This window comes from Centruroides sculpturatus, unplaced genomic scaffold, assembly GCF_000671375.1.
Source record: "Centruroides sculpturatus isolate CEXI.00-Female unplaced genomic scaffold, Cexi_2.0 scaffold518, whole genome shotgun sequence".
In the NCBI taxonomy this organism is placed as follows: domain Eukaryota; kingdom Metazoa; phylum Arthropoda; class Arachnida; order Scorpiones; family Buthidae; genus Centruroides; species Centruroides sculpturatus.
Genome location: NW_019384901.1, coordinates 84,348 through 96,619, shown reverse-complemented (window position 1 = coordinate 96,619; position 12,272 = coordinate 84,348). Strand labels below are relative to the sequence as shown.

At 23.1% G+C, this 12,272-nt stretch overlaps 1 protein-coding gene across 1 annotated transcript in view; it reads left to right on the top strand.

The window, feature by feature from the left end:
• The window catches only part of LOC111631487 (mitogen-activated protein kinase kinase kinase kinase 5-like), a 64,940-nt gene that overhangs the window by 34,739 nt on the left and 17,929 nt on the right, over window positions 1-12,272 (top strand). The window contains exons 7-15 of the mRNA XM_023375731.1: window positions 121-193; window positions 1,558-1,752; window positions 3,057-3,167; window positions 3,701-3,713; window positions 6,015-6,094; window positions 6,217-6,256; window positions 7,610-7,688; window positions 7,764-7,822; window positions 9,381-9,460. Coding sequence (XP_023231499.1) covers window positions 121-193; window positions 1,558-1,752; window positions 3,057-3,167; window positions 3,701-3,713; window positions 6,015-6,094; window positions 6,217-6,256; window positions 7,610-7,688; window positions 7,764-7,822; window positions 9,381-9,460 — 730 coding nt within the window. The remainder of the gene's footprint in view (window positions 1-120; window positions 194-1,557; window positions 1,753-3,056; window positions 3,168-3,700; window positions 3,714-6,014; window positions 6,095-6,216; window positions 6,257-7,609; window positions 7,689-7,763; window positions 7,823-9,380; window positions 9,461-12,272) is intronic.

Genomic DNA, 12,272 nt, shown 5'->3' with positions numbered 1-12,272 from the left:
TTTTGATTTTTAATGCTATAAACTTTATTTTGAGAGTTTATTCCATGATCATAAAATATAATGTTAACAAATAAATTACATTTATTATCATCTGTTTCTGATAATGCATTATATTTACAGCTGACTTTGGAGTTTCAGCCCAAATAACTGCTACTATCAATAAAAGAAAATCATTTATTGGTACTCCTTATTGGTTAGTAAAATTTTACTATTTCATTATAGAGATTAAAGAAGTATTTATAATTATATACAAAATAGTTTGATTTATGTAAATATTTAGTTATATATATATTTATTTATTTATAAAAATTATACAATATAACTTTTGATACAAATTTTATAATAAATTTGAAAATTGAGAAAAAAATTAAATTTTATATTTNAAGATATATATATATATATTATTTTAAGAGGAAAAATATATTTTATAAAATATAAGCGAATATAAATATAATATTACTATAAGCATTGAGGTTATATAACGTTTTTTTAAAGTTTATAAATTTTTAAGTGAATTTTAACAAGAGTTAACAAAAGGTTAAAATGGAATTACCCCAAAGGAATTAAATCTATTAATGTTTAAAAAAAATTGTGATATCAGTTAGTGTTCTAAGTACGGATTAAACATTTAATTCGTCAGTTATGCAGTATTATAAAAATTTCTCTGTTTTTCGTTTAGTTTTCCTATTTTCCTCAATGATTCGTAACAGCAGTTGCTCGTAACTTAATGGCCTTGTTTTTAGATTATTACAAATGTTTTGCTTCTAGTTACCATTCACTGTCAGATGTAGAACATCACCAATTCCGCACTGATACGCATTTTTTAAACGTCTGTTAATAGTTAGCCCAATTTAGTGAAATTTAAAAATTTTTTTTATGACTAAAAAATATAAAAGATATTCCGCCAGGTGTCTCTCAAAGTATGTTCACTGGTTGGTATTTCACTATTCGGTAAAATTGTAAAAAGCTCGTGACGGTTGCGTGAAGCTAGCGAGCCTGTCTTCCGCAACTCATAAAATCTCCACCTCAGGGGAGGAAACGAAACTAGGCAGCTTTACAACCCCCTACCATTGGGGAAAACAGGATCAGACGGAAACGCACCTTTGTAGACCCTGCAGGTGAGAGACAGGATACCCTAATGCTTGACAGCCCCTTTTCCCAGACCAATTGGCTGTAGTAGCGCGTCCGGATATGGTCCGGTCGACGAATACTAATTAGATACGCGGTCGGCAGAACACAGTATTGTTTAGACTTGCGGTTTTTATTCTTCTTTCTTTGTTACCATTCTTATTTCAAGAGTGTTTCTTAACAAAAAGAAAAAAAACCGTCTTTAGATAAAAGATATTCACCGCACAAGTTTAGAGAAAGAAATCTCTGTTAGTAATTTTATATGCGGGACAACATACATTTGTCAATCTGATGAACTGTTTACTGCATAAAATAGTGTTTTAAAAAATGCCCTAGGCCCGCAGCCGTGTAGAGAAAATGCAAGTTATTCCAGACTATTTGTATCTCATATATAACGTTAATACATAAAAAAAATTAAATTTTATATTGGATGGCACCAGAAGTTGCTGCAGTTGAAAGGAAGGGTGGTTATAATCAACAATGTGATATCTGGGCTGTTGGAATTACAGCAATAGAGTTAGCAGAACTTCAACCACCAATGTTTGATTTACATCCAATGAGAGTGCTTTTTCTTATGTCAAAATCAAACTTTAAGCCTCCACAACTGAGAGATAAATTTAAATGGTAATAGATATATTATAATTCTTTTTAAATTTATATATATAAAAATATATATATTTCATCATCATATATATATATATATATAGAAGATGAAATATATCTTACATCCAAACTATTAAATATAAAATGTAGTAAACTTCTCATCAACTGAGTAATGCCAGATGTCAATCATTCAAACTTCTAATTTGATAAATAAGACACTTTTCACAATACTACTGACTGTATATCTTCAATTCTAAGATGTCCTTGATTGTAAGATGCTCTATTGATTTAAAATTGAATACATTTTATAAATTTATTTCTTATGTAACAGATCTACAAAATATAAACCAGATCATGAATATAATATATTCTTATTAGGTCTGGTTTATATTTTGAATCTGGATTATTCAAAATTCTGAAATAAGTTAATCTATTACTATTATTTGATTTTTTTTAAATTTTACCATTTGGTATTGATGGAAGAGACAAAGTTTTTATATTTTTGTTACTTTGATAAAGAGAGTAGACTATTAAATAGAACATATTGAGATATCATCTATTTAAGCAGGTATTTACTGGATCATCTGGTTTAAAGAAGTGTGCATCTGGATTTACCAATAACCTGAATGCTTAAGTTATTATTTTGTATTTGCTTTAAAATTTTAAATTATTATATGGAAATGATAAAACAAAATTTTCCTAAATACAATGAATTTGATAATCTTTATAGATTGATCTCAAAAATTACTATAACTTTATTTGTAAACTTAGTTTAAACTAATACAAATTATCACTTTAAAATTTTTTTAAAATATTTGATGAGATTATTGAAAAATTTATTTAAATTAATTCTTGAACAGTTTTTAAATAAATTAATTTAGATAACTTTACTCATTATGAAATTTAAATTGTTTGATAGTTTTATTATAATTTTTATATAATAACTTAAAATGAAAAAAAATGAGAGTTTTTGTATGAAAGTATCTAATTTAGCTAAACCTTCCATAGCTTTTGTAGCTCTCAAAGAATCATACATATTTAATTGTTGACTTTTATTATTATTATTATTTTATCTTTAAAAATATAGAGTTGAATCAGAAATTTAGTTTCAATCTTTTTAGCTTAAAAATCATTTTTGATTATTCCAATCCAACAAAAACTGTTCATAAAGTTATATCTACTGTAAATAGAAAAATACAAATGAATAATTTTTCAGTGTTTTGTAAAAATAAAATCTGTTTCTTTAATGTAAATTAATTTTAAACATTGCTAAATATTTTAAAAACTAAATTTTTCATATTCAAGAAAAGATATGTTATTTTTAGGTCACCAACATTTCATCATTTTGTCAAAGTAGCCCTTACTAAAAATTCTAAAAAAAGGCCTTCTGCTGACAGATTATTACAAGTAATATTTAATTGTTATTATTTCTNATTGCAAAATAATTTACAGAAATTATTTACTTTTCATTTGTTAAGTAAATTTCAGTTATCTTCTTTAAAAACAAACAAATTCAAATAGATTCATTCTCCTATGTCTATTCTACAAATAATTGCGAAATTGAAATAAAAATAAAAATAATAAACTTATTTTATTTTAAATTTATACATGATGCCGTTTATTTAAAAAAAATTATTATAGATACTTGAATTAATTATAACATTCATACATCTGTAATGGCCATAGCATTTAAATAACCATGGAAGTTTGAATCTCGTTATCTAATTAAGCTAAATAATAAGATAAAAGGTCTATGGACATATAAACATAATTTCATTATTGTAAAGAGCTTTTCTACTAAATGAGATTAGTTAAATGATGTTCTGAATAAAAGCAAAACATAAATATAATATAAATTTTAATGAAGTATTATTGACGGTGTGCCATTCATTTTTTTTAGTTAAAGGCTCTATTTTTTAATAATTTAAAAATATTAATGGCTAAAAAAATATCTTTTTTATTTATGTAGGAAGAAAAATCAAGTCTTAAATGTTAACATAATTTGCTTTTTTTCTTTTTGTTATTATTTCTCCTATAAAAACAGTGAGATTTTGAATGTTATATTAAATAAATTGATAGATTTAAAACACCATTTCGATTACTGTAAAAACTATTTAGTTTATACAATGGCTATCCAGATTTAGCTTTCGAAGATAGTTCTTCAGCAACTCAGAAAATAAAGTAATAAATTTATTCTCTATACTCTACAGTAATACTATTAGATTTATTCTGTGAATTTGACATTTCGAAAAATTCTTAGTTTGTTTTTTAATGTTTTATTTCCAATATATTAACTACATAATCGAATAACAGAATGGTATAACTGGACAATTTCAAAGTTATATTTAATAACAATGCATTTTTATCGTTTCTAGAATTTGAGAAATTTTTGAACTAATTATAACAAACCTTTTAACACAAATTCTTGTAGAAAGTAATTTTGATATATGCTGATAGCTTAGACAAATTGAATTTATCTCAATTATTCATGCATACTATTTACAGTGACGACATTGCTCATTTTATTTTAATAATTACGAAGAAAATAATTTTTAACTCATTAACATATTTCATTTCTTGAAAATATTATAATTATTAAAACTAAAATTAGTAATCACACTTCAACTATTTGTATTTTGAATTAGGATTATATAAACTAAGTATATTAACAGAAAACTGCATATTACAATATTAATAAGATATCATCTTCAAAACTTAATCAATTATACGTTTTGCTGGTATTTTTCGTAGAGAAAATGATTATGAAAATTTAGCATTCGAGAATTTAAATTGCTCGAAATTGCTTTAAAATTGATTTTATAAACAATATTTGTTCGCTATTTTATTGTGATTGTTTGAATTATAATGCCTTAAATTTCTCATTTTCTATACAAAATAAAGATATGAGAAATTAGGTAAAGAATAGTAATGAATTGGAAAGATATTTTATATGGATATATGGCTTTTTTAGTAAATAAAATTATCAAAATAATGTAATATAATTACGTATTATCAATATTTTCTATCTCTGATGAACTATTCTATCTAAATCTAATAGGAGTTCTTGTGAAGTATTTGTCAGTCTAAATACTAATAAAAATTCTTATTTCACTTGAATTATAATGTTTCTTTTTTAATTATGATTTTTGGCTAAACTTTCCATCGTCAATTAACACATAATTTGCATTATTTTAATCATTATCTTCATATATCTATAGTATTTTTGTGATTGATTCGTTGATTGATAATGGAAAGTTTATCTAAATATTACCCTTATTTCATTTTAAACACTTTTAAAAATTTAAATTTTATGCAGTAAAATGTATTCATTCAAACAATTTAAATTATATTTATTTCTATGCTTGTAACTTAAAGATGTTTACTTTATCGAAAGAAAAATGTTTTCATAATAGTTTTAAATTGAAAGGTAACATGGCAGCTCAACTTAAAGATAGCTATTATGGTAGTTGAAAAAAAAACAGTTTTTCTCTCTCTCACTCACTCATTTTTTTCAGAAAAAACTCATGAGAGAGAAATTTTAAATGGAAAATAATGCAGGTCACTCAAATGCAAATAATAATAGTTCTAAAAGACAAACATGATGATTAAGCAATCTTGTCATCTAATGTTTATAATTCAGTAATTACATTTAACCTAATTATAAATAAACAATTAAAAATTGTAAATTTTTCATTTTTCAAATTTATGTAATAAATTGTAGATAGAGGTCTGCAGTAACTTAAAAATAAATCTGTTAGAATTAAGGCTGTTTTGTCATTTTAGGAACTTTTTATTTATTATTAAATGAATTTAATAAATTGTAGAACTAAAATGATACAATTTTCAATAACAATATGTAATGTTACATACTGTACACAAGTATGTAATGTTACACATTACTGTACATACTGTACACATAATTATACTAAATACACTGAAATTTTGAGAAAGTATGAATGATGAAAAATTGTATGGCTCTCTCAATATGATACTTGTTTATTTCTGCAAAGTTAGTATATTTATTGTTTACTTCTTTAAAGTTAAAAATTTTTGCTTTATTATAATATATTTATAAACTGCAATATATATAATTATAAAAATATCAAATATATTAATGCTAGGTTCTAAGAATGAATGAGAGAAAATATTTCTATTTATTGTTCTGACAAACAGTATAACTGATATTTTGCATCTTTACAAATTTTTCAATAATAAAAAACATACTTTTGTATTATAATTTTTATAAACTTTGAGTACTTAAATTCACATGTATTAAATTATAGATACCAGAAACAGAAAATGGTTATGATCTAGCATCGGCATGGATGGAACAAGATTCAGAGTCATCGGAAGTTATTCACAAGTAGGTGTTTTTAGGTAAAGTAATAATTAGAGTGATATAAGTTGGAGGATAATATAATCAAAATTTTTATTTACAATTGTGTGAGAAAGATTTTTATATTAAATATTTTACATCTGTACAAGAATTCAAATTTATAGTGAACTTGATCAAAACGAAGATGGGGTAAAATTTTATTTTATTTTTTGTTTTTCAAAAAATATTTCATACTTTTAATTATCATATAATAAAAATTAATTAACTTGTTAAAGAATTAGCTTTTGAAATTTAAGAAGTTATTTGTATAAGATAAGTAAATTTGTTTTAAAATAACAATACTGTAGAGTGAATCATTGCTTCAAATAAAGCTTTACAATATCTAGATTTCCAAATCTCTTTTTAGATAAGTAAACATTCAGTTTTAAAAATTATTTTACATTTGAAATACAAATGCTATTTAATAAATTATATTGTGTTAAAGATATTTAATACAAACTAATACAAAGTATGCACATTATCTCATAAACTGCACATGAGTAATATAAAACATATGTATCCATATAAACACAAATCAATTATCATCAAAAAATTACATTCATGCATTCTAATGATATATAAATTGGGTTCAGCCTAGACAAATGCAAAACCTTTTATGTAGGAAAAAAATTTGTAGGAGGAGGACTTTGTACTTGGAACTGGAACTGTAATAGAATCCATAGATAAGAATAAAGTCTATAATATTTAGATAGGTTAAACTTAATATAATAATATATATGAAAGCAGAACATATAAAGATATTTATTTCTTTAAAGCAGTAAATATCTTTATCATTCCAATATTTATTTATTCATTTGGAGTTATATAATATTAAACTAGAAAAATTCCATAGGAAAATACAAACAACAAAGGCACCCAAAATCTGCTACAGAAAAATTTATTTTTCCTCATAAATAGGAAACAAAGACCACATTTACATGATAAATCTCTACTGTAAATAACTGTAGGCATTAAAGTTTTTCTACAAATAAAATAAACATTATTTAAATGAAGCAATAACTTTAGCAGATATAATTTACATTAAAATTAGTACCATTAGTATAATATTAACTAACCGTGTTGATGTTTTTTTTTATCAGATATAAGGAGTTGTAAGAATTCTTATGAATTTAAAGAAAATTTCATATGTAGTTTATAATAAAAATAGTAATATTTGTTATTATTGCTTGACATTTTGAAATTTTTTATATTTAAATTATTGGAATTTAATAAAAAAAAGTTATTTTTAATTTTACAAATAAATTATATAGATTTAATTTGTTATTTATTAATTACAATTAAATTAGTGTGTTGTAAGAATAATAATTAAAGATTTATTGTAATGATAGTGCTTTTGTATCTCTATTGATAAAAACTTAATTAATCATCTCTAACTCTAAATAATAATATTGTGCTGTGTTTAATTAATAGAAACGTTTAAAAATTATAATTTTTAAATAACTTATAGCAATTCACATATATTTATTTATTTTTTGAACTTAGATATTATCAAATGTACCAAGGAGAATTTCATCCAAACGATCTGCAAGGTGTCCTTTGAAAACTCAGTCAGAACTTCATAGTAAGAACTATTACTTATTTTAAAGACAAGAATATTTAATTCTAATTTTTAAAAATAATTAATTAATTTTTCCAGTGGAAAGTATACAGTTTAATTCTCCTCTTGTTACCAACTTATCATCAAGTTCAGAAAAAGTAAGTACATGTATTTGATAATTGAAAACTTTTCTATTTAATGATGATAACACCACTATTAATTATTTTATTTATGGAAGATCTACAAAACTTTAACAGTTAGTGGATGGATGGCCAAGACAGTAAAAAACAACTTGGCACTCAAATTTGGGTAGGGAACTCAGTTTTTTGTAGATGCTCTGTCTGTGGTAGCTAGGTGGTAAGTCGGGACAGAGCCCATCCCATTCCTTTCCATCTGGCTCTCCCTGTTGTGAGTCTGATCAAACTCATGAGTGGTATAATTAGAAAAATGTTGTTTAATGTCCTTAGAATGTAGCATCAAAAATGAAAAGAAAAAATAATACCATTTATTTTTTAATAATTTTTATTTTTGTTTTTTCATTGATGATCAGAATTGTTTGTATTAGAGAATTAAATTGTAATCTTTTCTTAACATTTAGAATTTGAGCAATACTATTTTTTACTTTATAATGTATTTTAACTTGAGTTTCTTATTCTTAAAATTATTCTATATTCTATTAATTATATATTTAATTTTTTTAACGTCAAAATTTTGCAAAACAATATTTTAATGAATGAATAAAATATATTGTTTATATATAATTTAACAATAAAAAAGTAAAAAATAATTTTAAATACAAATTAAAGAAATTTTTGAGTTGAATTTTTTTTGTTTTTGCATTTTTAAATATATTAATTACTTTTTTCTATGTTTATAACTTAAAGATAGCTATTATGGTAGTTGAAAAAAAAACAGTTTTTCTCTCTCTCACTCACTCATTTTTTTCAGAAAAAACTCATGAGAGAGAAATTTTAAATGGAAAATAATGCAGGTCACTCAAATGCAAATAATAATAGTTCTAAAAGACAAACATGATGATTAAGCAATCTTGTCATCTAATGTTTATAATTCAGTAATTACATTTAACCTAATTATAAATAAACAATTAAAAATTGTAAATTTTTCATTTTTCAAATTTATGTAATAAATTGTAGATAGAGGTCTGCAGTAACTTAAAAATAAATCTGTTAGAATTAAGGCTGTTTTGTCATTTTAGGAACTTTTTATTTATTATTAAATGAATTTAATAAATTGTAGAACTAAAATGATACAATTTTCAATAACAATATGTAATGTTACATACTGTACACAAGTATGTAATGTTACACATTACTGTACATACTGTACACATAATTATACTAAATACACTGAAATTTTGAGAAAGTATGAATGATGAAAAATTGTATGGCTCTCTCAATATGATACTTGTTTATTTCTGCAAAGTTAGTATATTTATTGTTTACTTCTTTAAAGTTAAAAATTTTTGCTTTATTATAATATATTTATAAACTGCAATATATATAATTATAAAAATATCAAATATATTAATGCTAGGTTCTAAGAGTGAATGAGAGAAAATATTTCTATTTATTGTTCTGACAAACAGTATAACTGATATTTTGCATCTTTACAAATTTTTCAATAATAAAAAACATACTTTTGTATTATAATTTTTATAAACTTTGAGTACTTAAATTCACATGTATTAAATTATAGATACCAGAAACAGAAAATGGTTATGATCTAGCATCGGCATGGATGGAACAAGATTCAGAGTCATCGGAAGTTATTCACAAGTAGGTGTTTTTAGGTAAAGTAATAATTAGAGTGATATAAGTTGGAGGATAATATAATCAAAATTTTTATTTACAATTGTGTGAGAAAGATTTTTATATTAAATATTTTACATCTGTACAAGAATTCAAATTTACAAAGATCTTTATAGTTCTGACATAATACAATCTACAGATTTAATAATTGCATTCAATAAATTTTAAAAAATTTGCAAAAGTACTTAGAATTCATTTATTTGTAATAATAGATTTTTTAAAATTAGTGATCTAAAATAAAAATTGTAATAAACAGTACATCTGAAAAATTTCAGCAGTTAAAATTTGACAGAATCTGATCATTAAATGTCTGCATGAATTATTTATGATTTGCAAAATGGGAAATAGAGAGGGATAATTTTTCAATTTATAATTAATTTCAATCTAATTATTACTAATTCCAATCTCTCTTAATAGTAGATATTGTAAAATAATATGTGTAAATTGCAAAATACAATTAGGAAAAATTTTATTTTAATTATCTGTAAGACAGAAAAATGATAGGAATATAGGAAAATTAATAATTTAAGTGAAAAATGTTATTTTAAATCATCTATATACAACTACTAATCATAAAATTTTGAGAAAATTATTGTCTAAGAACTCTGCTATTCTAAATTATAATGTTAAAGTTTTCAATATCTTGTAGAATTTTGGTTTTTAAAAAGTACTATTTTTTACTTTTTCATTATTGCAATCATATTTATATCATCTGGATTTCATTTGCAATATTGTTAAGAGTTATTGTTTNTTTTTTTTTATCAGATATAAGGAGTTGTAAGAATTCTTATGAATTTAAAGAAAATTTCATATGTAGTTTATAATAAAAATAGTAATATTTGTTATTATTGCTTGACATTTTGAAATTTTTTATATTTAAATTATTGGAATTTAATAAAAAAAAGTTATTTTTAATTTTACAAATAAATTATATAGATTTAATTTGTTATTTATTAATTACAATTAAATTAGTGTGTTGTAAGAATAATAATTAAAGATTTATTGTAATGATAGTGCTTTTGTATCTCTATTGATAAAAACTTAATTAATCATCTCTAACTCTAAATAATAATATTGTGCTGTGTTTAATTAATAGAAACGTTTAAAAATTATAATTTTTAAATAACTTATAGCAATTCACATATATTTATTTATTTTTTGAACTTAGATATTATCAAATGTACCAAGGAGAATTTCATCCAAACGATCTGCAAGGTGTCCTTTGAAAACTCAGTCAGAACTTCATAGTAAGAACTATTACTTATTTTAAAGACAAGAATATTTAATTCTAATTTTTAAAAATAATTAATTAATTTTTCCAGTGGAAAGTATACAGTTTAATTCTCCTCTTGTTACCAACTTATCATCAAGTTCAGAAAAAGTAAGTACATGTATTTGATAATTGAAAACTTTTCTATTTAATGATGATAACACCACTATTAATTATTTTATTTATGGAAGATCTACAAAACTTTAACAGTTAGTGGATGGATGGCCAAGACAGTAAAAAACAACTTGGCACTCAAATTTGGGTAGGGAACTCAGTTTTTTGTAGATGCTCTGTCTGTGGTAGCTAGGTGGTAAGTCGGGACAGAGCCCATCCCATTCCTTTCCATCTGGCTCTCCCTGTTGTGAGTCTGATCAAACTCATGAGTGGTATAATTAGAAAAATGTTGTTTAATGTCCTTAGAATGTAGCATCAAAAATGAAAAGAAAAAATAATACCATTTATTTTTTAATAATTTTTATTTTTGTTTTTTCATTGATGATCAGAATTGTTTGTATTAGAGAATTAAATTGTAATCTTTTCTTAACATTTAGAATTTGAGCAATACTATTTTTTACTTTATAATGTATTTTAACTTGAGTTTCTTATTCTTAAAATTATTCTATATTCTATTAATTATATATNGAAAATTAAACTTGCCCGAAATGCATATGTGAAAAACAATAAAGGAGATTTTTAACCTGTAGAGCTGTGAGAAAGTCTACCGAAATTTTGTTCGGATTGAAGAGACATTTACCTATATAATACGTAATACAGCTACCATTTAAAATTCAACTAGAGAACAATTTAATATTGCCAAAAAATGAATCAATGAATTTCATATATAAACTTTTTCATCAAAATTAATCAAAAATTATTGAAAAATACATATTTCCCTTAACTGCACTTTTTCTTACTAACTTCATTTATTTACTTTTTGAAAGGATATTGATAATTTTCCAATACTTGATATATCAATATCTAATTAAAGTATTCATGATACAGAGTAACTAATAAATTATATTGCTTGAATCATTTTTCCTCCGTCTCTTTGGTTTTCACAATTTAGTTACTACTAAGTAAGAGTGTATAGTAAATATTTTTATTCAAAATTTTTTTGAAAATTCAAGAACACTTGTTAGCAAAATAAGTTTGAGTCCATATCATTTTCTTTGTAATGTCTCCAATTATTCCTTGTTATTTTCAGTTTTTGATCAGAACTTAGTCATTAAAGATATAGTTANCTAGTGTATATATATCAATATATATTTTGAATTTTAAATAAAAAAATATATATATTTTTGTTAGATTAAGATGGAAATAATACATATATCTTTTTCAAATATTTTAGAAATTGATAATTTTGGTATAACTGCATATTTTACAAATTTAGAACAATTAAAAGCAAAGCTATTAGTAATCTATAGAGATGTTCATAACATTTTTTGTAAATGAGCACTTTTTTAATACTTATAATTTCAGAGTAAGCACAAAAAATAAAAAAAATTACAA